This window comes from Ptychodera flava, chromosome 14 (genome assembly GCF_041260155.1).
Source record: "Ptychodera flava strain L36383 chromosome 14, AS_Pfla_20210202, whole genome shotgun sequence".
Classification (NCBI taxonomy): Eukaryota; Metazoa; Hemichordata; class Enteropneusta; family Ptychoderidae; genus Ptychodera; species Ptychodera flava.
In genome coordinates this window covers 28,835,974-28,863,927 of record NC_091941.1, presented here as the reverse complement: position 1 = coordinate 28,863,927, position 27,954 = coordinate 28,835,974, and the positions used below count along the sequence as shown (strand labels likewise).

Genomic DNA, 27,954 nt, shown 5'->3' with positions numbered 1-27,954 from the left:
AATTCAGTTTTTCGCTCACGACAATCATGCAAACTGTTCAACTCTGTCTGTGTAATGGTCATGCACTAATGTCGTGAGTCTCAACCTAATCCAAAATTGAGATATTTGTAAGAATGCCACCGCTAGGCACGACGGGAGGAAGCTTGTCCTCGAGATAACGCGAGAACAATCGGGACGTATCTGTGGTAAGGGGAAGACTAAAGTCCAGTGATTTGGACTTTCTAATCGTAATAAATCGAGAAAGTCATAGCACCGTGGATTGTTTAGATGTGACAACGGAGTACTGTCGATTCCCGCGTAATTGACCCGTCAGCGGAACTAAAACTCCGGAACAATCTTCGAAAGAGAGCCCGTGTGTCTTACAACCACGTCAGGTTCACTGGCCGACCAACTTTAAGGAGGGTAAGAAATTTATATCTTTTTTCATCTGCCAAGTTTTAATAATATAGAAGCATAAAATCAACGCTACTAATATTTACATTTGCAAGCAAGCTGCTTCTGTGAATGCAATTATTACTTATGATCCGGAAAACTCCCATCCCTCGTTATTTTCACCTACTTCTGGAATGAGAAAGACACAAATGTGATTCGTGAATTCCTTATTTGTTATTTTGTTTAAAAAATTTCAACAGTACCTAAATTCAGAATTCGTAGAGTGTAACACTGTTTGTGAAATATGAGAATACGCATCTGTGAACGGTATATTTGTCGGGTTATCTCTTCGCCATCTTTAGGTACGTGTGAAACTTTGACCGAATAATGGACAGTTCAAAATTATTAGTCTGATCGAGATAAAGGATACTTCTTTGGGTTATTCTTTATGAGGATAACATTGATTTTTGAAGTTAGCGGGAGCATATTACATATGATTTTAATATAAAAACGACAGACTCGTAATTGTGACACTGGTTGTACGGTTGCAGTTGATCATGAATGATATTGAGTCATTTGCTTGCAATTTTTAAATCATCCATCACTTATTTAATATCAAAAGTGGTCTTTTAAACGCTACATCTTTACGGTTTTTTCACATACTTAGTTATATGTAGCATTTAAAGAAACATGAATTTTACATTACAATCGAATTTGAAGAAAAATCTCAAGTAACTATCATAATGCAATCATCAGAAACATGTTTCACCACTCAACTATCATCGACCGAAATTTTTGTCACTTTCGCGACAGTTCCTCTTAGGGTTTAAAAATGACAGCGATTTTTATCAGCGGCCTCTCTAAGATTTTTTTATTTGTTCAATGTTTAAGAATTATCTTTATGATACTAAAACTGATCGATATCAAAAATTAACTATTGACATGGATCGAAAAGTTGTTCGAACATACCATTTGCTGTGAATATTTAAATAACAATCACTCATCACCGTTACCATGTCATTAGAGTGTTGAAAAATTGTTGCAGCGCTAACGAATAACGATAGCTCACTGCAACTAGAGATACATTCCCTAATCTGACCAACCGAAACATCTGTCTTTAACCTTGTGTTTCAATTTTGTCCAAAACTTTGCACCTGATGACACTAATATCCATAAATGTGTACGACGGCTATAAATAGAATAATGAGATGAGATCGTAATCTTTCAATACTCGATGGGTCAGATTTATTCTAAAAATCATCATAAATATCTTTCCAAACGAACGCGATAGGTTGAGTATCAAAGGTAGCTGCATAACATGTTAATTGCAATTTTAAAGAATTATTGTGACAATCAAGCGCAGATTCATTGTAGCCTTTTAAGAAAATATTGCTCTATACTGGCAACTTAATCAACAGGAAACACGTCTTAATGGCGCATGCGCGTTGTATCATGATTATATGCTCCTGTCTAAAATAATCTTACTAAGGGACGGACCATTAGATCTTGGGAGGGGGGTGGTCAAAAACAGAAAAAAAAAAATTTTCAGAGCAGAAAGTTAGGAAAAAAAAATCTTCAAACTAGTTTGCAAAATTAAAAAAAAATAAATAAGAAGACAAAGGCGTAAAAAAAAAAAATCTGCAAAAGTCTTTAAAATTTTGAATTTTTTTTAGATTTTACCGACAGAAAGCAACTTTCTGTATTTTTAGTACATCCACCCGGCACATTTTTAATTTTAATTTATACATTTAGAGTGACTGTATCCCTTATACTGGAAGTTGTGATTATCTTATCTTTTTAGGACTTTTGTATTCTGATCACTTGAAAATTATGAAATTATAGAGCCTGTTTTCTACTTGTTTCCTGCGTACAAACCAAGCAGGTACACTAGGTAAAACATTGAAACTATGGTATGGTTGTCAAGACAGAAAGTTGTATTTGCCTTTTAAGATCAAGGTAAACAGATGCAGGCCACATCAGTTTCATTTTTTTCACAGCATTTTATTGCAATGATGAATGCAAGAATGGGTGAACAAGTAGAAACACATCAATAATGATAAAACAACATATCAAGTCATTATGTATTATTTTGCTTTTAAAAAGGCATTTTCAATTCTTTTTTCTCAAAAAACAGCCTCAAAAAACAACAGCAACACATGTTTTAACATTCAACAATACACTACGTAGAATGCCATCTATCCAACAAATCCCAACACAAAAACACACAAAAGGGTTGAACTTTGAAAGTTTCTCGATAGCAAATACTGAATAAATCTGCATGAATAATCGTTTTTGTGTAGCAAATTTCAAAGAAATTGGACAAGCCCTTTCAGAGAATACAGATTTTTTGACCATGAATGGCATAAATTGCCCTAAAAAGACAAATATTGAAATTTCAACACATCTATACACATTCAATCAATTTGGACATGCTGCTACAGAGAAATAGATGTTTTGATCAAAAAAGGGCAACAATTGCTCTAAAACACAAATATGCAAATTTAACTATATTATTTAGCTTATTTTAGCTTCTCAGCTTGTCAAAATCAATTGTAAATCATGAGATATGCATGATGTTTGGTGGGGTGAATGTAGGCATTTCACCACACAGTAGAAAGGGAAGCCAGGAAACCAATATAGTCAATTTTCAAAACTATAGGAAGCTACTGAGGAGCAAGAAGACCATGTTTCAGAGGAAGATGTGTAATCCAGAAAAAATGCTCCCAAAGTGCCACCAAATAACACCATTTTTTCTCTATTTTTCAAAAGCTCCAACAGCAGGAGGGGGGACACCCCCTCCTGACCTCCCCCCGCAAAAATACTCCCCAAGTGCCACCAAATAACACCATTTTAATCTCCATTTTCAAAAGCTCCAACAGCAGGAGGGGACACCCCCTCCTGACCACCCCCCACAAAAATACTCCCCAAGTGCCACCAAATAACACCATTTTAATCTCTATTTTTCAAACGCTCCAACAGCAGCAGGGGACACCTCTCCTGACCTCCCCCCCCCCCCGTGACCACTTGCGTGGCCGCTTGTGGTGCTTGGCACCACATCTTTGCCCTCTTTATCTTCAGACCACGACGAACTAAAAAAAAATATATAAATCTGAAAATTTACTCTGAAAAAAAAAAATTTGCACAGCTAATCTCAATTGAAAAAAAAAATTTCAGAAATTTACAATAGTAAAAAAAAAATTTTCACAATTTCATTGTGACCACCCCCCCCCTCCCAAGGTCTAATGGTCCATCCCTAAGTACACAATCCTCTATTGCGCATGTGTCTTCCTGTTCACGGTATCACCCATTCGTACTATGCCGGCATAGATAAGAATTTGGCGACGTACCTCTATTTGATAATGCATATACGGAACACCAGGATACGAAATTATGCATAAACACTGACATGCATGTGAAGTTAACCAATCAGCTGTTACAAACGATAAGTTTCATCGAAAAAGAGGACCAATCAACAAATACTTTTTTACAGTAAAAAAAATCCAATTCGTTTTTGCCCTATGGTGATTACATATTCAATATCTTTTCGAGGGGTGAGGAGTGTATTCTGAAGGCTAACAGGACTACGAGTCGAATGCAAAATGATGCGCTACGGCAGAAAGCTTCTGCTCACAGTCGTCCACCAAATAGTGACAGTACACAAATATGTCATTACCGAAGTTAATTATGGCATGAGTATTAATAATAGTTCGTCCTCCGACAAAGTCATACAAAGTCTTACAATACAGGTTCAAAATATGAAATTCAATGACGTGAAAGAGGTGCTATGTACACCAAACTGAATCATATTGCAACAGAAGATGTGTAATTACTTTGAAAAAAAAACCAGGAAATGTCTATGGCCTAAGTAGGAGAAAAAAAATCAGATCAGGCAATGCGGTAGAGGCGGAAATTTAAAATTGTTCGCCCCTTCTACTGTCTATGATTACACCTACATTCACATTGTCAGAGGTACATGTTCACTTGACGAGGTCTCTCAAAGACGATGACTTCACAGCGTAATGGCACTTTAATCAAATGGTTCATAGAAAAGCGATCATGTGTGAGTTATGCTCGTTTTTTTATTGTCCACTGTTCCACCATGCTGATAATGCATTGGTGGCGATGATGATGACCAAGCCCAAATTCGCGCCCTCAGGCGTTTCTGAGTAGCACTCAAAAAGACTCCGCTCTTTGATGCCCAGCGAACGGAGACTCACTAGTCTGACAAATTATCAAAAAGTGGATGGAAAGCGACATATCCGAAAATATTAGCCGCTTGATTAACAGACGGAGTTATTATGATTGCTGGCCTTGGATTAATGCGATGAATGATTCCAATCGCTTTCTTCAACGCTCTGAATATGGGAGGTCGATATGATGAACATACATGCGGTGTGACAAGAAATCAAAATCCTGAACAGGGTAGGACACACCTCATTGTCTGTGCTGTGGATGTTTCAATTACATTATCTCTTTCTAAGGGATTGCGCATGGGTCAACTCTTTACAACCATACCCGAAGCAAGATTATCGATGCACTTGGCAATGATGTATGTCTCTGGTACGACTCCTTTTCTCTACAAGCTGAACAAAACGAGTGACTCTGTATTCTTCTCGGGGACGTTGTAACAAAGAGCAGAGAGAAGCGATCTCTGATTTGAAAGATCAACCGTACGATTACGATGTGAACTTTAGCTAAACCAACTCAAATGTACTAATGAGTAGCGTGATTCTCACAATCAATCAACGCCACAATGTTCAAAATGTTGATTATCCAATTAAAAAATCATAAAAGTCAACAGCTGACTTCGTTAGTTTTCAAAATGACCACACACACTGAAATTGTGGTTACACCAAAACTGTTGAATATGATGAGAATATTCTCGTTTATTCCAAAAACAGCATTATAGCATTCCTCCTATGTGAAGATAATCTCGCAACATTCTAAGGTAATAGTAGTAAGGTAGAATGCGCCTTGGGGACAGATATTCGGACTTTCAAACTTTTACAATTCTTTTCTATTCTACCACTTGTGGGGGTTCATTCTAAAGCTCTCGGTGTAAAGAAAATCTTTTCACCGTCTTAGTTTTTCGAAAATCGAAATTTTATTTTTCTCTATAGAGTCAACACGGGGTAGCGGCCATTTTATTTCAGATATCGGTAAACCTTTGGTAATTTGTTTCTCTAGAACCAAAATTTGCACGGTTATCCAAAATTTTTATTCTTGATTTCGAAAGAAAATAGTTGAAAGATTCCATATGAAAGTTTGAGTGAAAGTTTAAGTCTTTCATTTTCGAGGCGCCAACTACCTTAACTTAATGACTTGTTAAACTATTAATTACACCTGACATCATTCATCCATAAGTATCTTGTGTTCTATTGCCTTCGAGTTTCTTGCAGAGCTTGGCTCCACTTAGACCTCATTTTATTGACGAAATAGAAAATTTGATACAGATCACTTGTATCGCATCACCCCATCGTGTGTCCAGTGCAACTTTTAGAATGTTTCACTGACACCATACAATAGTGTTGAAGTCCCCCTACACGATCTATTATCATTCTTATCAAGTGATGTGGGTCGTAGTTCATTCTGCAATGCGCTATTGCGATTAGACAGCGCAAAGGGGACGATCGATGCCGGGGAGCCGAAGTAACTAAATGTCCCCTGTACAACTTAAGTGATGGAGAAATGTTAGGTGATGGTGACTTCTTTTTCTCCAGTTTAGAAATCGAGAATTTCAGACCAGACTGCCAAAATTGGATATCGACGATTTGTCTGGCGCGAATATAATTCATTAATCTGTGTAAATTACAACTTATTTGAAAGCATGTCCTACATTTTCAAATTTTGACAATTGGGCTGCGTGAACGGTATTATTTCAGTGAGATTTTGGTCTCAAGTTCCATAATTTGAGTCCTTGTTGGTAGAGATATTATCAACATGGGAGTGAATCTAGGCCACTACAGCATACCCCAAACTTTTCAAACTCCCTTTTTTTTCATCGTCTGAAATACTTTAATTCAACATCTCGCTGCATATTATGCAGAAGAAATGCTATATTTTGAGATCAATGTGCCGAGTGGTGAACACCGTGACAGTGGCGATGGTCTTCTCTGTATTAACCTCTACGCTTGTAAATTACCTTGCCCTGGACTGACACGCCCGACGTATCAAAAGGAAAATAAATAAATTACCGGTATCAAATCTAATCACACTGCCGTGCACTCAAAAGCAGTGCCCCGACGTGCGTCACCAGGCAAAGAATCCAAGTCCCCGTCGCGAAAGTGAACTTTTGAAAATGGGTAGGGTATTTCTTTTAAAAATTGTATATTGTTATCGAAAGACATCGCTAAGAATGCCATCAAGTCACTATGATAATCGTGCTTGGCGATGACACCTGTTGACATGCGCATACCAAACGTTATCATTACGCTCCAAGATTGGCTTACACGTGATATGAGCCTGAATGCCGGTCGACGCCTCGCGGGTTTCTCTTTCAACTGCATTCGATGCAGCTTTCTGCAAATGAAGAAAATACTAAGTACTCAGTAGATAATAATACAATCAGGAAAATAATAATAAAATGAAATTTGCTTTCTGTATGAGCGCAGAGGCATGCTTACGAGTTGGTTGAACCTTTGCAACTACTGAAACGGAAGCACGAAATATTCACGTGTCAGCGTAAATAGTTAATTTACTTTGAGGCCAGTCACGTGGTCCTGGGGGGAAATTACAAAATGCATCAAGCATCTGTCCTGCCGTTCACTCAGCGTCAGACGGGCTAGCTGACAGCGTACCACTCATGTAGTACGCTGACTTTTCTACGGAGGACTCCTTCAGGCGTCATCATTGCTTGTCACAGGGTTTTGGTCACTTCACGATTTTCGATGATCTTCAAGCACAGTGCATTTAAAGAACTCTTCAAAGTACCTGTTCGCTGAGAGACGCACAACTTCTACCATGGACGACCATACTGTGTCTCTCTGTGGATTCTAAAATTTCCTGATTAAGGAGGTTTTACAGCGTAAGTTGAGGAAAGCATTCTTTACCACTGATATTTTTTTCGCCTTTATTAAATTAAACGGCAAGCGGTATGCGCAGGTGCCTCGACATGCAAATTTCGGCGCGCGAGTTTTAAATTCAGGGCAGTGTGTTTCATGCTTCCATTTCGTCGCATTATGTGAAATTTCAACCATGCCGTAGCGCTAACATGATGGCCGTACTATAATGGCCAATTTTAAGTTCGGATGTAATTGACCTTTCACTTAAAGAAAGAAAGAGAGAAAGGACAGGAAAACACTATGTAGCTTTCGTTGTTCCGTCCAAGTTGAAAAGTTCTTTAGGCCCTGCACTGGGCGTACCTGGCTAAGATTTACCCCACCTACCTACCAGACACAAATACTTGCCGATCTGCAACGGCGATTTAAGAGCCGGCCGGGAGAGTCATCTGGGTGTGTCATAGCGTGCGTCCTGCACACATACTAGTGACAGGTGATAAAGGATTTTCTGAAGCAATCATCGTTATAGTAAGGATGTTTCTCGGTGTCCAGGAATAGTCTGATCTACTACAAATCAGTTTTAGTTCCACATATCATGGTCACTTACAACTTTCTCCTGTCGATTTTTGTTATGTTGCCCATGAAGAAAATCTTTCGCTTTTCGCTTTTGCTGCAGATGTGAAAGTTTTGGTGACGTCTTTAAAATATTTAGTAAAAGTTTCCATAAATGAGTGGAGTCTGAAACAAGTAATGTGTCATGTACGACTCTCGATGGACAAATAACAACAATAATTTTATAAGACGGGTGCAATTCTCCGCTTGTTCTGTTTTTCATTTATATTCACAAAGTGACAGATGAATTCAAGATTTTCATCGATACTTGCATTGTACTTTTGCTAGGTGCGCCAAACAATTTGCCTTTCTGACGATGTTCTGTCCATTGAATGCTCTCTTTTTCCTGCTTGAAGAAACTTCACCCATCCATTGAAAATTGTGGTACCGATACGAACTACAGTGTATCATGGTCGACAGAATTCCTCTCTGTTGTTCCATGTCGAGGAGCGTATCTCCTCGTTTTTGAAATAATCTGGATGTATGATTTTTGTATATGTTGTTTACATGTTTCATTATCGAGCATAAAAATATTCAGGACTTCTTGCGCACAAATCTTGTATACGCATTTCGTCATCTTTCGTCATCTTTACTCAATAAGAAAAGTTTAAAGCGAAAAAGCTTACAGCGAAAAACCGATAATCTGGAGAAGAGTTTCCACATACAAACATACACAGTGTCCGAAACGTCGACTGCTAACAAAGTGTAAGGAACGAAGATGTGAATATATAGTATGGCGATCGTACACGACTTACATATTTCGAGTGTTTCTATATAGAGACAGTTCGGAACATGCTGCGATGTTTAATCGATTTTTTCATGCTGTCTCAACACCATTGTTACATAGTAAATCAATACTCGTTCGAAGAAAATTTCTTCCCAAAAAATTATTGCTGGTGACAGGATATGTGGCCGTCATGATACCTCTTATACATTGCGATATATCTGCGGTTCACAGTGTATCAAGTGTGATGTCGAAATACCATGTTGTGTTAGCATTAACTTTAAGTTTACACTGCGTGACTTTATCTTGATTTAATGGCGGGAAAGGAACAGGTTTTCACCGAAGCACGACGCCAGATCGTTATCCAGGTCGACAGCAGCGGTGGATGATTTGTGCAGAGTTACGAACTAATTTCTGTTCCGGGGGAAAACTCATCAAGCAAAGTCCTGTCGTCTGGTGGATTGTGATAGGGCGAAGATTAACTTCAGATCTCCGGACTTGAAACCGTTGAATTCAGGGTGCGTCAAACTAACGCGAGAAAGAATATGTTGAGGCCGAGCGTCTGAACTATGCCACCCATTAAGAGAAATTACAATTCAGACTATTTTCTTATTGATCTTTCAGAGTAAACGTTTCTTGATATGATCTCCCATGAAGATATTCCGATGGAATTGTGGGGGTGTCACGCCCGACAACTACCGAGGCTGGCCAGGTCTCTGTTATCTGTGTCGTCAACTCGCTTCTTGCTATTGTTATCGGTTATGTGAGAAAGCAAAGATACAATTTTAACTTTTTCATGAAATATTTGTGCAAAATATATTTGGTCAGATAGCGTTAAGGAGACATTTTCGATTAATGGTCATTATAACAGAGTTGCTCTTGTCAACTGCGCCGAAAGCGTTTGTTTGAAGTTTTTAGCATCATTATTTAGTTGTTACCAAGCAACGTGTTAGTCAATGTGATCCGATATTTTGGATGCAATGAAAATTTAAGAGTTTTTCAAATTTATGCAAAATGTTTTCGGCGACAAATGTTTCATCAAGATTGTAGGAAGTCCATTCCAAAACACCAACGTGCGAACTGAATCCGCCAATCTCAATAACAAGTGTTTCTAGTCTGAAATTGTGGTCGGCATTTCGGGCCTTTTATTTTATCGTTGTGTGGGGGACGCGGTGCATCTGTGTGGAAGGTTATGGTGTGAAGGTGCGGGGAGATATCAGTGCTATTCTACCGCGGGTGGCTACCGATACTTTGGACCAAAAAATGCCTGCGGTTGCAGTATGTGTGTACACACTCACCGCGGCGACAGCGAAGAACTCTGGACCGTCGCATTGACAGAGTGTCAGTCTGTACACAGTGTACACTGTGCTTGATAGCATCACCCCACCCGGTGGTCACACCACCGTGCGTTTAAAAATAGACATGAAATTATCGGTTGCGAGGGAAATGGGTCGACAGAGAGTAAATTGAAACAGTCCTTTATTATTAGACGATCGACTCTTTTACACCTGTTCACGACCCATGGTCATTTGGCAGCAGTTTCTGTTGCGGAAAAATGTATTTCAATTTGTTCATCGGAGGATTTTGCTCAGTCGCTGAATTTACAATATATGAATATAAAGTCAGTCAATACTGATATTAACATTTTTTGTCAAATATTACTCTTTCTTTTCATTTTCGAAGCGAATAAAATACGTAAAAAGAAGGGTCGAAATTTTAGTCATAAGCTGATTCGTAATCGTCAAATGTGTGAACAAGTATGATAATCGTTGGAAACAAAGTGACCTAGAGATGACCCGTGCACATCCCAGACTCATCTGTTTGTCCCCGTTGTTGGGTCGACAAGCTCATCCATTGGATTCAGTTGGAATCGTATACATGCATCCGATGTAGAAAATCTTGGATCAATATTGAGCAAACTAGCACGAACGCACAAGAATAAAAACATGTATGTTTGTGTTACAATAACAGTGGTTAGTGTCTGTCACACGGCTACCAACCGTGACATTTTCCCGTCTCCCAGACGGTATGACTGTTGCAATTACCAATGCGGTAAGCATTGGGATTCTTAAAATTGAAAGAAAAATGCTTCTCCCACTTTACTTTGTTTTAAACCTTCGTCCTCTGAAAAGAATTAACATACCTTGATGGCGCGCTGAGGAAGGACGCAATAAATTGCATTAAAAACGCCTCAAAACACATCATTAGGAGATTGAAATATATCCGTTCTGTCCGAACGCTAACATCAGATGTACAACAAATATTTTGCATTCTTTGTTCCTCTCGTTTTGCGTGACATTTGAAAACCGTGTCCCGACAAGTTATATTTGACCTTGCATAAATAGATCGACCTTTACTTACAGCAATGGGCAATTAGTAGAGTAATGGGAGTTAAATTTCAACCGCTCACCGTATAGGTGGCTATCCATGAGATATGCAGCTATACGGGAAATGTAATCGGGATGGTGCAAAAATACAATACTAGGTACCCAGACGAAAAAATCTGACGCAATCACAAGGCAAAATATTTTCAAAGCTATATCGTCCAGACGGCTTTGTTCAATTTATTTTCCTATAGACTAATAACGCGCAGATTCACATTTAGTTAGTCAAATTTGAACAAGACTGTACTGGGAATTTAACTGGCAAATTTTTGCGACCGAAAAATTGAAGTCGGCCAATATGCTTGGATTGTCCCGGGCATCCAATTTAGATAGCTTTCAATACAAAGTTTATCTCGCATAGAAAAAGCGTCACCCGAGCCTCGTCTGTCACGTGATACTACTTACTGCCGCAAATCTCGTGACTTATCGTTGCTAATTACCCTTTGTTTCTATTGGTCGCTGGTTATAAAGTAGACACTGTCATTTTGACCATGCTTGTGGCGAGGCTGCTGGCACTTCACAGTCTTTTACGTTGTATTGTCAGCTGTCCTTTGCTTTTAGCAGTAAGTCATGCTCGTGTGATACGTAATTCATAGAATTGTACAAAAAATATAAACCAGCAAATTTAAACGATCGAGAGAATAAATAAATATAAATAATATAAATAATAAATATATAATATAATGATAATATAAATAAATGAGTAAATAAATTAAATGAAAACAAAGGACCATAAACTTAATTTGAACTAAGTCTTTTTTTCATGTGGCTTTGAAGGCCGCCGTTATTGTGGATATCATAAGCTGCCAAACACAGCCGTTGTTATTTATTGTGTATTTTTTTTTTTTTATTTGATTTATTGATTTATTAAATTATTTACCCATTTCCTTGTTACTTGCGCTAAAAACCTTTGAGCTATATTTGGACGTCACTTTTCACGTGACTCTTAACGCCGTTGATGTTGTGAACATTATAAGTTGCAATTTATTTATTTATTTGTTTGTTTGTTTGTTTGTTTATTATTTATTAAATTGTTTAACCGCTTTCTTGGTTACTAACGCACTTTGTATGCTTGTTCTTGTCTTAGGCGGAGCTTGGACACCTGACTTTTCTGGAGTTTGTGAAGATGTTCAAAGTGGAAGATTGCTAAGATGAATTTTATAGATTACACAATCTTCCTTTTGGTGATTCTGTTCATCATTTTCCATGGTATTTACCATGCCTTCCGACGAGGGCGGCAGAAGACAGTCGCCAAGTAAGTCTGGTTCCCGGCCGTTGGCTGATACTCACGTTCGTGCTGCGTCGGGCGTTCTCAGTGATCGCCAATCAGATTTCCCGTTTCATCATTATAATTGTGTTGATTATTTCGTTTAAGGTAGTATGCGCCTCGAAAGTGAAAGACTTAAACTTTTGCTCAAACCTTCCTCGATAAAACCACTTGAGAAATCAGGAATAAAAATCGGGGATGACCATGCAAAGTTTAGCACTAGAGAAACAAATTACCAAACATTTAGCGATATTTGTAATTCAAAATTGCCCTCATCTGTGTTAACTCTATTGGGAAAACGAAAAATTTCTATTTTCGAAAAACTAAGACGATGAAAATTTCTCTTACCCAATGGGCTTTAAAATTACCACCACAAGCGGTAGATCAGTAAATAATTGTAAAAATTTGAGAGCGCATTCTACCTTAAAAATTACTATAAAACTAGTCCGAGTTTTGTTGGCTTGGTTACTCTTGAATCCGCTACTTCAAGTTGGCAGAACTGTCAGACACACTAAAGCTCTATTAACTGTAACTTTTGAAGTATGTTCAGTATTTTTACTGATCAGAATGAAGTGTCTCCTTTTTGTTTTTCCGAAAATCATATCGAAATGCATTCAGTTTGTCTGCGCATGCGTATAATGTACTGTCGACAGTCGCATTTTAGTCCGTACCAGAATTCATTTGTGAACAATAACATTATCAAATGTTGTATACAGATCATTGTGTTTACTAAGTAGATGCTTCGTATTTCAGCATTCATGAGTGAGAAGGTCAGGGAAAACGCATTTGATTTTGCAGAGCAAAGTAAAAACACGTCTGTACATTATCACAAGGTTGATGCTGAGGTATGTACCAGTGACCATCTTCTGACTGGACCATGCCTCTCTTTCTACTCTGTAGTTACTTCCTCGGAGACCGAGCCCTAAAACCGATTCCGCTATCGGTTTCCATTTTTGTGTCATGCACGTCGGCGATTGCCATACTGGGCTACCCCGGCGAGACGTACGAGTATGGAATGGGTTTCGCCGCTTTCTTCTTGTCTCTCTTCTGGGTCTACCCGGTGGCGTCTTGCCTTTTCTCCACAGTGTACAGAGGGCTCCGTATTACCAGCGTGTACGAGGTGAGTGCTGATTGTTCGCATAATGAAATTTTCTGAGTGCCTTGAGTGCCTTTTACTGAAGATATTCACGGTCTGACAAGTAGATACATAACGGAGGGGTATGGTGATGGTGGATGACAAGAAATACATAACTATATTATCGTTGCAAGTGTAAGTTATACATATGTTTGGATTATAAATTTATCGCGCGCTCTCTCTCTCTCTCTCTCTCTCTCTCTCTCTCTCTCTCTCTCTCTCTCTCTCAGTACATGGGACTTAGATTTAATTACGCATCCCAAGTGATCTGTTCTCTGTTGTTTTTTGTTATCACACTATTTTACACTGGTGTGGCTCTGATGGGACCGGCAAAAGCGTTTGAAGCAGGTATGCTGCGTAAATTTGGATTAAATCAATGACTTGATAACATCCTAAACATACAGGTTCACATGATAGCATACAGTTGATAATGAGATAACATTGTACATGTCAACTTTCTGTTGAGTAAATATCCGCGTATCGTGAAGTTTTCACGATCACTTTTTTTAAGGTTTTTTCAAAGTCTTTTCAGATACAGTACATTATCTGTTTCTTTGCGTTATCAAGTCACTTTCGTTGTATGTGTGTCTCTCCCTCCGTACATGCGTCTGTCTGTCTATCTGTCTCTTTGTCTGCCACCCTTTTTGTCTCTGAATGTATCACGATGTCTATCTAACACTGCATCTATCTGACTGTCTCAATGTCTATTACGTAACTTGCTTCTTTGTTCCGACAGTCGCCTCGTCTGTCTATTAACTAACCAACTTTCTGTCTGTCTCCTATATTATCTCTCTTGCCGATTTCAACTTTCATCTTGACGTACCTTACAGTGTACGGGATGTCATCATGGCAGTGTGTGTTTGTGGTAGCTATTGTGTCTATGGTGTATGCGGCGACGGTAAGCGTCAATTTCTTGATAGGGCAATATTTGAGTTGCATTGGCCATCGATCATCCCACATCCCGGGCCAAGCAATGGCAACTGCACGTTTTCGAAATAAAGGTTTTTTACGCTACAAATTTTATATCAAATATAGAGTTTACATTTTTCTAGTTTGATATTAAGCAACAGTGATGTGTTTTTGGAAGACAAGAGGCAAAGCTTTGCGCCGCTCACGGTCAAGCAGTAAGGAAGTCAAGAACATAATTTCTGTTGAACGTAATCGCTCTCTCGATGTTTTTTATGTCCCTCGCCGATCATGTACAATTTTCCGTTTTGTTGCCCTTTCACCCGAAGTAGTCACCTACACGCACTATCTTTCTGACGTTTTGTGGAAAATTTTGATTGTATTTGTTTTGATTTCAGGGTGGTATCTTGGCTGTGGTGTGGACTGATGTCGTGTTGGTTATGTTGATGCTTGTCGCCTTGCTAATCATTATCATCATTGGCTCAATGGAGACTGGTGGATCAGCCTACATATGGGAGGTTATGGAAAGCCAAACCCGCGTTGGTGTTTTCAAGTAAGCCGAACCCTATTCATTTTGTTCACAGAGAACCCTTAAAACGCGGCATTTTCCGAAATCAGGATGTTTGACTTTCCATTAGGCTAAGAACATAACTTGTCTCGGATTTGCTTACCCTAGACCTCCGAGCATACTATTTAAGCAAAATCTTACAAAACAGCTTTTGTGAAATATATTTCACCTTCCAGATATCGATAAATATCGATATTTAGATGTAAATATAAATAACAGCGCAAAGACAATGATAATATTTACATACAAATAAAACAGAAAGACTGTTTCCGACTAAAGTATACTATTGTGGCCTCAATTCTATTTTAGTATATTTTAATATTGCTGAGAAGAGGTCGAAAAAAATTGCATGCATGACATTCAAAAGTGCTTCATCACAGCTCCATCGCTATCTATAAGGGTCACAGTTTTCACAGGCTCAAATCAGCCTCTGAGAATCCATGGCTCACAAGTTGTTTTTGTCGTTGACAGCTTCCCAGTCGACGCCACCGAGAGAGTTACGTTTGTCAACTCTTTCTTCGGCGGAGGCCTTAACTTCCTGGCCCTTTTGATAACCCAGATTGTGATGCAGAGGGCGATGTCGACAAGATCCGTCAAGGAAACAAAATCGTAAGTCAAATGCCAATTTGATCGTCTCCTTCAGGAGAATAAACTTATGGAAGCAAAGCACATTGTGAACCGATTACGGTGTGCAGTTAGTACTAAAACTGTCAAAAGCCCTGTACGTTTACTTTTCGTTGCACAAAAGCGTTGGAAGGGATGTCCCAGGTAAGAAGAGTTATATCACGTGTTGAAAGACGATCTAGTTCCGATAGAGGGCGCAAATCCGTGCTGAATCGTTATGTTTCATGCGCACGAAGTGTAATTATTACTTTGAACTATTTCAACAAGTTCCATCAGCCTTAACTTTTGATGTATTACCCGATATTTTTGTTGTGTTTTCAAAAATAAGTTCTACTCCCAAAGCATCTCGGAATACATAGCGTCCGACTTGTCAGCGCAGCCTGTGTCAACTGTGTGCAATGTCCAATATTTTTTTTGACAAATGAATTTAGTCCGGACTATAATTCATAATATTTGTCAACGATAACATCACATATTTTACAACATGAGTATATTTTTGCCAGGCTAACACTCTGTCTTTCACCGTAATCTAGGGAGACAAAGCAAAACATAACCTTTCTTAACGAATAAAGGTAATGAAACAATTTACCACAAATTGCAGTTATCGATCCTTTCGTGTAAATGAAGGATAAAAGTTTGCCCAGTCCCGAACTCACGTCTTCAAAATCATCGTCTGGTGCCTATGGTCATGTGTTCCTATGAACATCTGGGAGCATGCAAATTAGACAAGAACTAATCGCAACCGTGTATTTTATTTGTTCCCGATGTTGCAGAGCTATTATGTTGAATCTTCCATACCAGTGTGTGTTCCAACCAATACTGTTTTCCATCGGTGCTATGATGTTCGTTTTCTATCACGGTAAGTGAAATGTCGCATTCTATACGTGTTCTCAGCTTTGTGCAGGCTTATTTTATGCCCCACTTTGTCTGCTGGGTTCTTCAGTTGACTTGCAATATCTGTCGGCCATCATTTTGTCACCAATTATGTTATATGGACCTAACTATGTCTGTTTCGGTAAAGGTAGTTTGTGCCTCGAAAATGAAAGACTTAAACTTTTGCACAAACTTTCCTCAATCAACTTTCAACCATTTTCTCTAAAAAACAAGACTAAAAATTAAGGGTCACCGTGCAAATTTTGGCACTAGAGAAACAAATTACTCAATATTTACCGATATTTGAAATTCAAAATGGCTGCCATCCCTGTGTTATCTCTATGAGGGAAAAAAAATTCCCGATTTTCACGAAACTCAGACAGTGAAAACTTAAGCTACTCCAAAAGCTTCAAAATGAGCACCCACAAGTGGTAGGCCAAAGGAATATTGTAAAAGTTTTAGAGTCCGAATTTCTGACCCGTGGCGCATTCTACCTTAAAGAGACTTAATTGTTGTCGGTTCAGCCATAGTTCCCCCACCTTTGGAAGAGGGACTGTAGTTCAGCCAACCTCTTAATTTAGAGACGTTACAGTCTCTACGGCATGATTGTATGATATCGTTCAGTTGAACATAAACTGTGCAAGCTCCCATTTGAACGCACTATACTCTGCTGAATATTTTAGTCACGTGTCAGGTCTCTTCTTCCCTTGAATAGGAGAAGAAGTCAAAATCGAGGCAGAGGCAATGGACGCCGTGTCCGAGTCACCGATACTTGACGTGGAATCACTCACCTCTGGCAAGCCGCAGAGCACGCTGAGTCCAACAACACCACCGGGACTTGACTATCTATCATCTGATGAGGTACACTTTTTTAATACATCCTTTTATTTTTTCGTGAATCATCGAATTTTAAACGATGCAAAATAAAGCATGTTTCAGATGGGGAAACAAGTTTCTTTTCGTTCATAAAATTGATGTACAAGAATCGACAGTTCACAACAGGTGTTCTGGGCTAACTGTGACCCTGCTGCTGGGTACATCCTCTATTGTTTATTTCCAATGGATACGGTCATCTCATTGAACATTCACTTTCATGAAGAAATGAGTGGGGGGTTACAAATAAAAAACCCAAAGAAAAATCCCCTGACAATAGCGAATACTATGGTTTAAAACTGATAATTAGCAAAAATAACTGATGTACAGTATTAATGGTACAACAAAATATTGAATGTTCGTACCCTCTCCTTTTTTTGCTTAGGTCTTAATTTACTTCGTCAAGGAGAACTTCAGTTACATGCCGGGCTTTCAAGGCCTCTTCTTTGCAGTGGTGTTTGCTGGTTCTCTGAGGTAAGGGTTTGATCACAGAAAAATTTGCCTCAATGCTCGGAGAATTTCCCAGCCTTCTAATCAGTTTTCCAATACTGAAAGGCTGAGCAACGTTTTTCACTATGTGTCGGATCGATAAATAAATGGCCACCTGATGAGAGGATAAATTTGTTGCCAAATCCTCCTTATCATGTTTATAATTTCTTGCGTTTTACTCTCACCTTTCTCTAGTTTGGTGTCTTCATCGCTCAGCGCGATGGCCGCTATCTCTGTCCAGGACTACGTTAGGCCGTTCAGAGTGTGGAAGTCCAGCGGCCGAGAAGTGATACACAACGAGGCCGTAGACTACCTCCTTGCGCAAATGATGGGTAGGTATTAGTCGTGGGCTAGAGGGGGTCTACGTGCACCCCCCCACAGGATAACAAACCTGTATTTTTCAGAACCCTTGGGATCCCTAGAATACGAAATGGAATTTTAACAGAAAAAATATAGGGACGCAATAGCTGTTATGGTCATGTTTTGAAGGGTACCGCAAAATCACGATTTTCCAAGCCAAATGCATTTTCGTCAAATCTGTCTTCTTGTAAGTCATGTGCTGAGCTCATTTTTTAACATAACCTCACTTGTTTGGTATCATTAGAAAAGGAATTTATTCCTCTTTAAGATGACATATTGCACTATGCAATATCTTCTACAGTTTTGTCAAATATAACAAAAACTTACCCCTTACCCCAAAATTTAACATTACAAATTACAGAAAATCTCAAATTCTACCAATTTTTTAGCTAGGCATAATAAAAATGCAATGCTTTGTCTGAAATCTGTTTTATTTGGTACAGGGACATGTCAGAAATATGAAATAGACTTTTAACAGAAAAAATTTGGGAATCTACATCTGTAACAGTCATATTTTGAAGGGTACCGCAAAATCATAGTGTTGCAGATTTGCATGCATTTTTGTTAAAACTGTCTTCTTATAAGTTATCTGCTGAGCTTGTTTTTGAATATAACCTGGCTTGTTAGGTATCATTAGAAAGATAATTTACTAATCTTTAGAATGTCATATTGTAACATGCAATATCTTCTATAGTTTTTATGATATATAACCAAAACTTACCCCATACCCCAAAGTTTACATTGAAAATTTCAGTCATAGCTAAAACCAAATTCTACCATTTTTTTAGCTTGACACAAAAAATCTGGCCATTTTTGCTATGAAATCTATTTTATTTGGTACAGGGACATGTCAGAAATATGAAATAGACTTTTAACAGAAAAAATATTGGGAATCTACATCTGTAACAGTCATATTTTGAAGGGTACCGCAAAATCATAGTGTTGCAGATTTGCATGCATTTTTGTTAAAACTGTCTTCTTATAAGTTATCTGCTGAGCTTGTTTTTGAATATAACCTGGCTTGTTAGGTATCATTAGAAAGATAATTTACTAATCTTTAGAATGACATATTGTAACATGCAATATCTTCTATAGTTTTCATGATATATAACCAAAACTTACCCCATACCCCAAAGTTTACATTGAAAATTTCAGTCATAGCTAAAACCAAATTCTACCATTTTTTTAGCTTGACACAAAAAATCTGGCCATTTTTGCTATGAAATCTATTTATTTGGTACAGGGACATGTCAGAAATATGAAATAGACTTTTAACAGCAAAAATATTGAGAATCTACATCAGTAACAGTCATATTTTGAAGGGTACCGCAAAATCATAGTGTAGCAGATTTGCATGCATTTTGTTTAAATTTGTCTTCTTATAAGTTATCTGCTGAGCTTGTTTTTGAATATAACCTGGCTTGTTAGGTATCATTAGAAAGATAATTTACTAATCTATAGAATGACATGTTGTACCATGCAATATCTTCTATAGTTTTCATGATATATAACCAAACTTACCCCATACCCCAAAGTTTACATTGAAAATTTCAGTCATAGCTAAAACCAAATTCTACCATTTTTTTAGCTTGACACAAAAAATCTGGCCGTTTTTGCTATTAAATCTATTTATTTGGTACACGGACATGTCAGAAATATGAAATAGACTTTTAACAGAAAAAATATTGAGAATCTACATCAGTAACAGTCATATTTTGAAGGGTACCGCAAAATCATAGTGTTGCAGATTTGCATGCATTTTTGTCAAAACTGTCTTCTTATAAGTTATTTGCTGAGCTTGTTTTTGAATGTAACCTGGATTGTTAGGTATCATTAGAAGATAATTTACTAATCTTTAGAATGACATATTGTAACATGCAATATCTTCTATAGTTTTCATGATATATAACCAAAACTTACCCCATACCCCAAAGTTTACATTGAAAATTTCAGTCATAGCTAAAACCAAATTCTACCATTTTTTTACCTAGACATATAAAGTCTGGCCGTTTTTGCTATTAAATCTATTTTATTTGGTACAGGAACATGTAAGAAATATGAAATAGACTTTAAACAGAAAGAATATTGGGATTCTATGGCTGTAACAGGCATATTCTGTGGAGTACTGCAAAATCACAGCAGTGCAGACTCATATGTGTTTTGTTAACTTTGTCCCATTGTAGGTCATCTGCTGCGCTTATTTTATCACATAACCATGTTTATTTGGTACCATTGAAAAGCTAATTTACTACGTTTTAAAATGACATATTGTTATATGCCATATCTTATATAGTTTTCATGGCATATGACGAAAACTTACCCCATACCACAAAGTTTATATCGAAAATTACTTTCGTAGCTATCGTCAAATTCTACCAATTTTCTAGCTAGACATAACAAATAAGGCAATGCCTTATATGAAATCTTTTTATTTGGTATTTGGGAATGTCAGAAATATGAAATAGACTTTTAACAGAAAATATATTGGGACTCTACAACTGTAACAGTCATATTTTGAAGGGTCTCGCAAAATCACAGTATTGCCAACTCGCTTGCTATTTTGTTAAATCTGTCTTCTTAAAGTCATCTGCTGAGCTTGATTGTTGACATAACCTGGCTTGTTAGGTATCAATAGAAAGGTAATTTCTAGTTTTTAAAATGACATATTGTAATATGCAATCTCTTGTTTAGGTTTCATGAAATAGGACCAAAGCTTACCCCTTACCCAAGGTTTACACAGCAAATTACTGCAAATCTGAAACTCTACCATTTTTACAATTTATTAACTTTATATACCAAAGGCAATGCTTGTATGCAATGTATGAAATATGTGTTTTTTTAATAAAGTATGTTAAAAATATGAAATTAACTTTTAACAGGAACATAATATGATTTTGTAGCCTTTTGGATCATATTTGGAAGGGTACCTAGGTAACAGGGCAAATTTGCCGAAACACATACATTTGCAATATATGGGTTCCCCCTCCAAAAATGATCCAAATGGCTACTAAATTGTATCATCTTCCCGTTAAAAGTTAATTTTATACTTGTGACATACTTTTGTAACAAATAAATCAGATTTTAACAAGAATTGCCTTTTGTATTATGTGCAGCAAAAATGGTAGAATTTAAGATAAGCTGTAATTTGCGATTTGAACTTTTTGGGTATGGGGTAAAGTTTGACCATATTCCAGGAAAACTATGAATGACATTGTATATTACAATATGTCATCTTAAAGAAGAATAAATTTCCCTACTAATGATACCTCACAAGCCAGGTTGTGTCACAAAATAAGTTCAGCAGATGACTTACAAGAAGAAGAATTTAACAAAAAAGGTGCCAGTTTGCGGTACTGTGATTTTGCATTTCCCTTCAAAATATAGCTGTTACAACTATGCAGTCCAAATATTTTTCTGTTAATAAGTCTTTCATATTTCTGACATGACCCAGTACCATATACTACAGATTTAATACCGAAACAGAGCTATTTTATCATGTCTAGCTAAAAATTCACGGAATTTGATCACGTTATCTATGACAATACTTTCAATATAAACCTTGGGGTATGGGGTACGTTTTGGTCATATTCCATGAAAACTATACAAGATATTGCCTGTTACAATATGTCATTGTAAAGACTATTCAATTACCTTTTCAATGATACTAAACAAACCCGGTTATAATCAATAACAAGCTCATTAGACGACTTATAAGATGACAGATTTAACAAAAACGCATGCGAATCAGGAATACTGAGATTTTGCTGTACCCTTCAAAATACAGCTGTTACAGCTATAGAATCCCAATATTTTTTCTGTTAAAAGTTCATTTCATATTTCTAATATGGCCAAGTACAAAATGAAACAGATTTCATACAAAAAATTGCCTAATTTTTTATGTCTGCGTAAAAAAATTGCTTGAATTTGACATTAGCTATGACAGTAGTTTTCGATGTAAATTTTGGGGTATGGGGTAAGTTTTGGTCATATTTCATAAAAATCTGTACAAGATATTGCATGTTACAATATGTCTTTTTAAAGATTAGTAAATAATCTTACTAATGATACCTAACAAGCCAGGTTACATTCAAAAACAAGCTCAGCAGTTGACTTAAAAGACGATAGATTCAACAAAAATGCACGCAAGTCAGGAATACTGAGATTTTGCGGTACCCTTCAAAATTTGACTGTTACAACTACAGAATTCCAATTCTTTTTTCTGTTGAAAGTCTATTTTATATTTTTGACATGACCCATTACCGAATGAAATAGATTTCATACAAATAATGCCGGAATTTATATGTCTAGGTAAAGAAAATGGTAGAATTTGATTTTAGTTGTGACTGCAATTTTCAATGTAAACTTTGGAGTATGGGGTAAGTTTTGGTTATATATCATGAAACTATAGAAGATATTGCATGTTACAATATGTCATTCTATAGATTAGTAAATTATCTTTCTAATGATACCTAACAAGCCAGGTTATATTCAAAAACAAGCTCAGCAGATAACTTATAGAAAGACAGTTTTAACAAAAATGCATGCAAATCTGCTACACTATGATTTTGCGGTACCCTTCAAAATATGACTGTTACAGATGTAGATTCTCAATATTTTTGCTGTTAAAAGTCTATTTCATAATTCTGACATGTCCGTGTACCAAATAAAATAGATTTAATAGCAAAAATGGCCAGATTTTGTTGTCAAACTAAAAAAATGGTAGAATTTGGTTTTAGCTATGACTGAAATTTTCAATGTAAACTTTGGGGTATGGGGTAAGTTTTGGTTATATATCATGAAAACTATAGAAGATATTGCATGTTACAATATGTCATTCTAAAGATTAGTAAATTATCTTTCTAATGATACCTAACAAGCCAGGTTATATTCAAAAACAAGCTCAGCAGATAACTTATAAGAAGACAAATTTAACAAAAAAGCATGCAAATCTGCTACACTATGATTTTGCGGTACCCTTCAAAATATGACTGTTACAGATGTAGATTCTCAATATTTTTGCTGTTAAAAGTCTATTTCATATTTCTGACATGTCCCTGTACCAAATAAAATAGATTTAATAGCAAAAACGGCCAGATTTTTGTTGTCAAACTAAAAAAATGGTAGAATTTGGTTTTAGCTATGACTGAAATTTTCAATGTAAACTTTGGGGTATGGGGTAAGTTTTGGTTATATATCATGAAAACTATAGAAGATATTGCATGTTACAATATGTCATTCTAAAGATTAGTAAATTATCTTTCTAATGATACCTAACAAGCCAGGTTATATTCAAAAACAAGCTCAGCAGATAACTTATAAGAAGACAGTTTTTAACAAAAATGCATGCAAATCTGCAACACTATGATTTTGCGGTACCCTTCAAAATATGACTGTTACAGCTGTAGATTCCCAATATTTTTTCTGTTAAAAGTCTATTTCATAATTCTGACATGTCCCTGTATCAAATAAAACAGATTTCAGACAAAGCATTGCATTTTTTATTATGCCTAGCTAAAAAATTGGTAGAATTTGAGATTTTCTGTAATTTGTAATGTTAAATTTTGGGGTAAGGGGTAAGTTTTGGTTATATTTGACAAAAACTGTAGAAGATATTGCATAGTGCAATATGTCATCTTAAAGAGGAATAAATTCCCTTTCTAATGATACCAAACAAGTGAGGTTATGTTAAAAAATGAGCTCAGCACATGACTTACAAGAAGACAGATTTGACGAAAATGCATTTGGCTTGGAAAATCGTGATTTTGCGGTACCCTTCAAAACATGACCATAACAGCTATTGCATCCCTATATTTTTTCTGTTAAAATTCCATTTCGTATTCTAGGGATCCCAAGGGTTCTGAAAAATACAGGTTTGTTATCCTGTGGGGGGGGGGTGCACGTAGACCCCCTCTAGCCCACGGACTATATACAGCGATTGCAATAGTGCCCTACCTCCAACCTAATACTGAAATATGTTACATACATGCACGGTGAATATGCACATACACGTACAGGGGTGATTCAGTCGACACTGTAAGGATTTTAAAAGCCAGTTCAAGACGGCCAAAAAGAAAAAGAATCCTCCAGAATAGACCATGATTTAGATAGCTTGTGATATAAATGTAGAAAGGAGTCCCCTCAACTATTGCCACTGGTCGGATGAGTAGCGCTTCCTGATATCAATTAACATACAGTCCTCGTGTGGCCTACAGTGACACCAGAGATAGTCACAAATAAATGAAATCTACAACTAAATTCAGTACATTGCGAACGGACCTTAATGCCAGATTTCGGTTGCCTGACCACCAGAATTGTTAATGCGCCACTGGTGTATGTTTTTGTTTGTTATAATTTATTTGTACGTCTAAAGTCCTTCCGACATTTCTAGAGTTCAACTTATGAGCATAGCCTATATGTATGTAATGTCCGGTTGAGTGTTATTGTTGAAAACTAAATTAATTTCAGTCCAGACCACATTTCATTTGTCTGCTTAGCATTGAACACAATGAACTATATTTGAAATATACTTTTGGGAAAAGAAGAATAAAAAGGGTGTTTGTTCCTCAGAACAGGAATAATAAAAAATATCGAGAGCAGCTTCTGCATGCTATTTCTCCTTAAAATCAAGATAAAATAATCATAAAATTTCTTCCGGTTTGTTTTCAGTAATCGTCTTCGGTTTCATCGTCATCGGCGTTGCGTTCGCCGTGAGCAGTATGGACTCCATGCTGGTGACCAGTAACGTCGTTCTCGGTATCTTCGGTGGCCCTCTCCTGGCGGCTACGACGATGGGCATGCTCTACAAGAGGTCAACTCAATGGTCAGTCTCCCAGAAGCTCTTTCAATTATCACAGAAATCGAAACTTAGCGAGCATATCTGTGAACATGCATGCTCTACTTCAGAGCACAGACAAGGGGGAATGGCCGATGTGCAGCGGCTCGGCAGGTTACAGCTGATTGGTATTTAAACTTGTAACTATTGACAGTAGCTAAAGGAATCTGAAACTAAGGTCATCATTTGGCTGATTAGCTGTTTTTAAATGAATCACTGCACATCATTTGCTATTCAACCAACCAATAAGCTACAAGCCGGGGGATTATCCTTGTGCGGCAGCACTGCGATTGGCAGCCTTCTGCGTGAACAGAAAGCCTTATGTGCGACGTTAGACAGTATGACACTAAAATTTTTCATTGTCAGTGTTATTCAAAAATTTTAAATAGTGAACTTTTAACCCATGTAGACGTAGCTTTACTTTGCGTATTCTTTTCCATTAGTGGTGTGATCGTAGGAGTCATCGTTGGCCTTGCCATGGGCGTGTGGATCGCCGTTGGTGCCGCTGTTTACTCAGGTCGTCTCGACGAAGGATTGATCATCTACTCGGTGAGTGTGATGTTCAGATAGCGTTATTTTCTGCCGGCCATTGGGTGTCGCATCAACTGGGGTGTGCTGTAATGTCATACTGGTGATGATGTCCGCATGTAGGCGCTTTCCCGTCGCGAGGAATGCACGGCTTGGCTTTTCGCTTTTCGCAGTCAATCGCCTGGTTACATTTTCAGCCTCTCCCGTTTTACTGCTAACTATACCAGACGCCTCTGCCGCAGCACAATTCGAGTTCGGTCTTATCTACTCATTTGATGCTACTGCAAAGTGTAATGAAATGTAAGAGTGGCTGTACTAGAGAGGACAGTCCTGTCAACATGACCACGCTCAATATCTCAAATACGGGTGGAAATGACATGCATGTATGTAAATATTGAAATCTCCCATATTTCGACAGAGGGTAAAAGACTAGGAAGATGGATATATCGTGCTTGCGATGTCTTTGTTATAAACCAGTGACCATGAAAGGCAGTCCTTATCTCACCGTAGAATATCTGTAATTTGTTTTTGTCTCTCAGATGTCTTTCATGTGGTACGGTGCCTGGACGTTCTGCATCACGTTGATTGTTGCCATCATATGCAGCGAGTTGCATCGTTGCTGCTCCAAGAAGGAGAGAGAACTAGCCGATAAACTCGACTCACAGCTGGTGGCGCTGTTCCTAAGGTATGTCTTGCGACGTTTTGTTAGAAAAAAAGTTTAATCAGGAGTGGTTTTTCAAGTAAAACATTGTATGAAAATACACCTGAATTGTTTGAGCACAAAATTTCCGTTGTGTTGTTTGCATTAGCGTCACGTAGCCAGTATTTGTCCATAATGTGAAACTCTGTTAAACTTTGAGACAGACCTATTTTTAATTCATGTCTTTGTGATTTTATGTCGAGTATATGTACAAGATTAGCCTTAACATCTACATCTCTCTCTCTCTCTCTCTCTCTCTCTCTCTCTCTCTCTCTCTCTCTCTCTCTCTCTCTCTCTCTCTCATATACACATAGGAAAGTGAACTATGACCTCCTTGAGGTAAAAGTTGTCCTCACGGAATATGAAGTCGAGAAGCTGTTGGAAGAAGCAGGCGAAAAGTCGAAGCAGCTCATCGCAGAAGCAAGAAAGAAGAAGACGACGAAAATAAGAGAGGCGCCGAAGTTGGCGAAAGATGAAATCGTCGCTTACTCGAAGGAACGAAAGACACGCTTCGATGCGATGGAGCGGAGATACATTCATGCAGACGACAGCAGAGCGCGCGAAATCGAAATGAATACAAGGCAGAAAATTAAGACACTGAATGACTCAGTGAGACGAAATAAAGACCACGTCTTGGATGCTGTCATGTCCATGATATATGATATTAGACCTATTGTCCACCAAAACTATAAAAGTGACGATAAAGATGACTAAATTTGTGAAAAATAATCTACAGTAGTATTACATCTCATAATTGGCATAAACGATGGCCGCCACAGTGATGTATATGTTGAAATATTTTTTCGTTTTGTCGTCTTGAGTTTAAAGAAATTGGAAAACGCAGATCGATGTTGATTTATATGATCAATTTTATTTTTAAATTATGAAGTGAGCCGACATTGTCAATAAAATGTGTTTACGGGTTAAAAAGTTTTCAGAACTTCATTGTATGTGTACAAAATAGCGTAATTATTTAGTAAACCCAAGACAAAATTTGTAGTTCAAAAATAAAGCATGGCATAGAAGGATATTTGTTTTGATGTTTGTGAGGTTGCCCAGTTATTATTTTTCATTTCTATACATTTAAGAGCGTCTGATAGGATTTTTGCAAAAGCGAAAGTCATTGTATAGATCAAATATGCGTAGAAAAGTATATTCAAGCCGACAGGGCGTTAAACAAAACACGGTCGTACTCATGTCGATAACGTTTCGAGCAACACACCGCTGAATCTACTGCATCTGTTAGTCACAAATAGTTGTTATCTAATGGTTCATGCATATATAGGCAGTGGAATGGAAGGCCACTGTCTATGCTTTTTGTTGTAATGAGATCAATTTAGAACCAATCTTTATGCCCCCCTCTCTGAACAAGTGATTGCGCGAACTGACGGTTCTACACGCCATGGCATTATGGTGACATGGACCGAATGTTCACTTTCCCAGGCCATCGTTCATAGTCTAATGTGAAATACTGCAATCAATTTATCGTTTGCGACAAGTGGTTATGAAGGTGCATTTTCGTGAATATTACTAGTGTGTTCTATTCTAGTGTATAATGTTATTATCATATATTTCTTTATTGGCAATAAAAATATATCTGTGACTTAATTGAACTCTTTGCCGTAACTTTGTCGAGGCCCATGTAGACTAGACGACCTCAGCGAGTGTCATGCATTGTATTCAAAACATAGGTATTGTTGTTGAATTCT

General features: G+C 37.5%; 1 protein-coding gene across 2 annotated transcripts; it reads left to right on the top strand.

Moving 5' to 3' along the window:
• LOC139150063 (putative sodium-dependent multivitamin transporter) lies at nucleotides 1–27,853 on the top strand. Of its 2 annotated transcripts, none has more exons than XM_070722215.1 (15): nucleotides 1–402; nucleotides 12,178–12,345; nucleotides 13,258–13,477; nucleotides 13,723–13,840; nucleotides 14,323–14,390; nucleotides 14,797–14,951; nucleotides 15,438–15,575; nucleotides 16,364–16,449; nucleotides 17,179–17,324; nucleotides 17,722–17,810; nucleotides 18,021–18,157; nucleotides 24,852–25,005; nucleotides 25,461–25,566; nucleotides 26,085–26,230; nucleotides 26,560–27,853. In XM_070722215.1, the coding sequence occupies exons 2-15, from the start codon at nucleotides 12,242–12,244 to the stop codon at nucleotides 26,957–26,959; spliced, it is 2,067 nt and encodes a 688-aa protein (XP_070578316.1). In that variant the 5' UTR covers nucleotides 1–402; nucleotides 12,178–12,241; the 3' UTR covers nucleotides 26,960–27,853. The 2 variants fall into 2 exon arrangements, with proteins under 2 accessions (XP_070578316.1, XP_070578317.1); XM_070722216.1 differs by lacking the exon at nucleotides 1–402 and adding an exon at nucleotides 7,133–7,396.
• The last annotated feature ends 101 nt before the right edge of the window (nucleotides 27,854–27,954 follow it).

Bases quoted from the DNA above. Each gene is read 5' to 3' on its own strand.
- LOC139150063 (XM_070722215.1), top strand. From the start codon at position 12,242: ATGAATTTTATAGATTACACAATCTTCCTTTTGGTGATTCTGTTCATC. The intron at 14,391-14,796 runs GTAAGCGTCAAT...TTTTGATTTCAG, and splicing joins CTATGGTGTATGCGGCGACG to GGTGGTATCTTGGCTGTGGT. The intron at 17,325-17,721 runs GTACACTTTTTT...TTTTTTGCTTAG, and splicing joins ACTATCTATCATCTGATGAG to GTCTTAATTTACTTCGTCAA.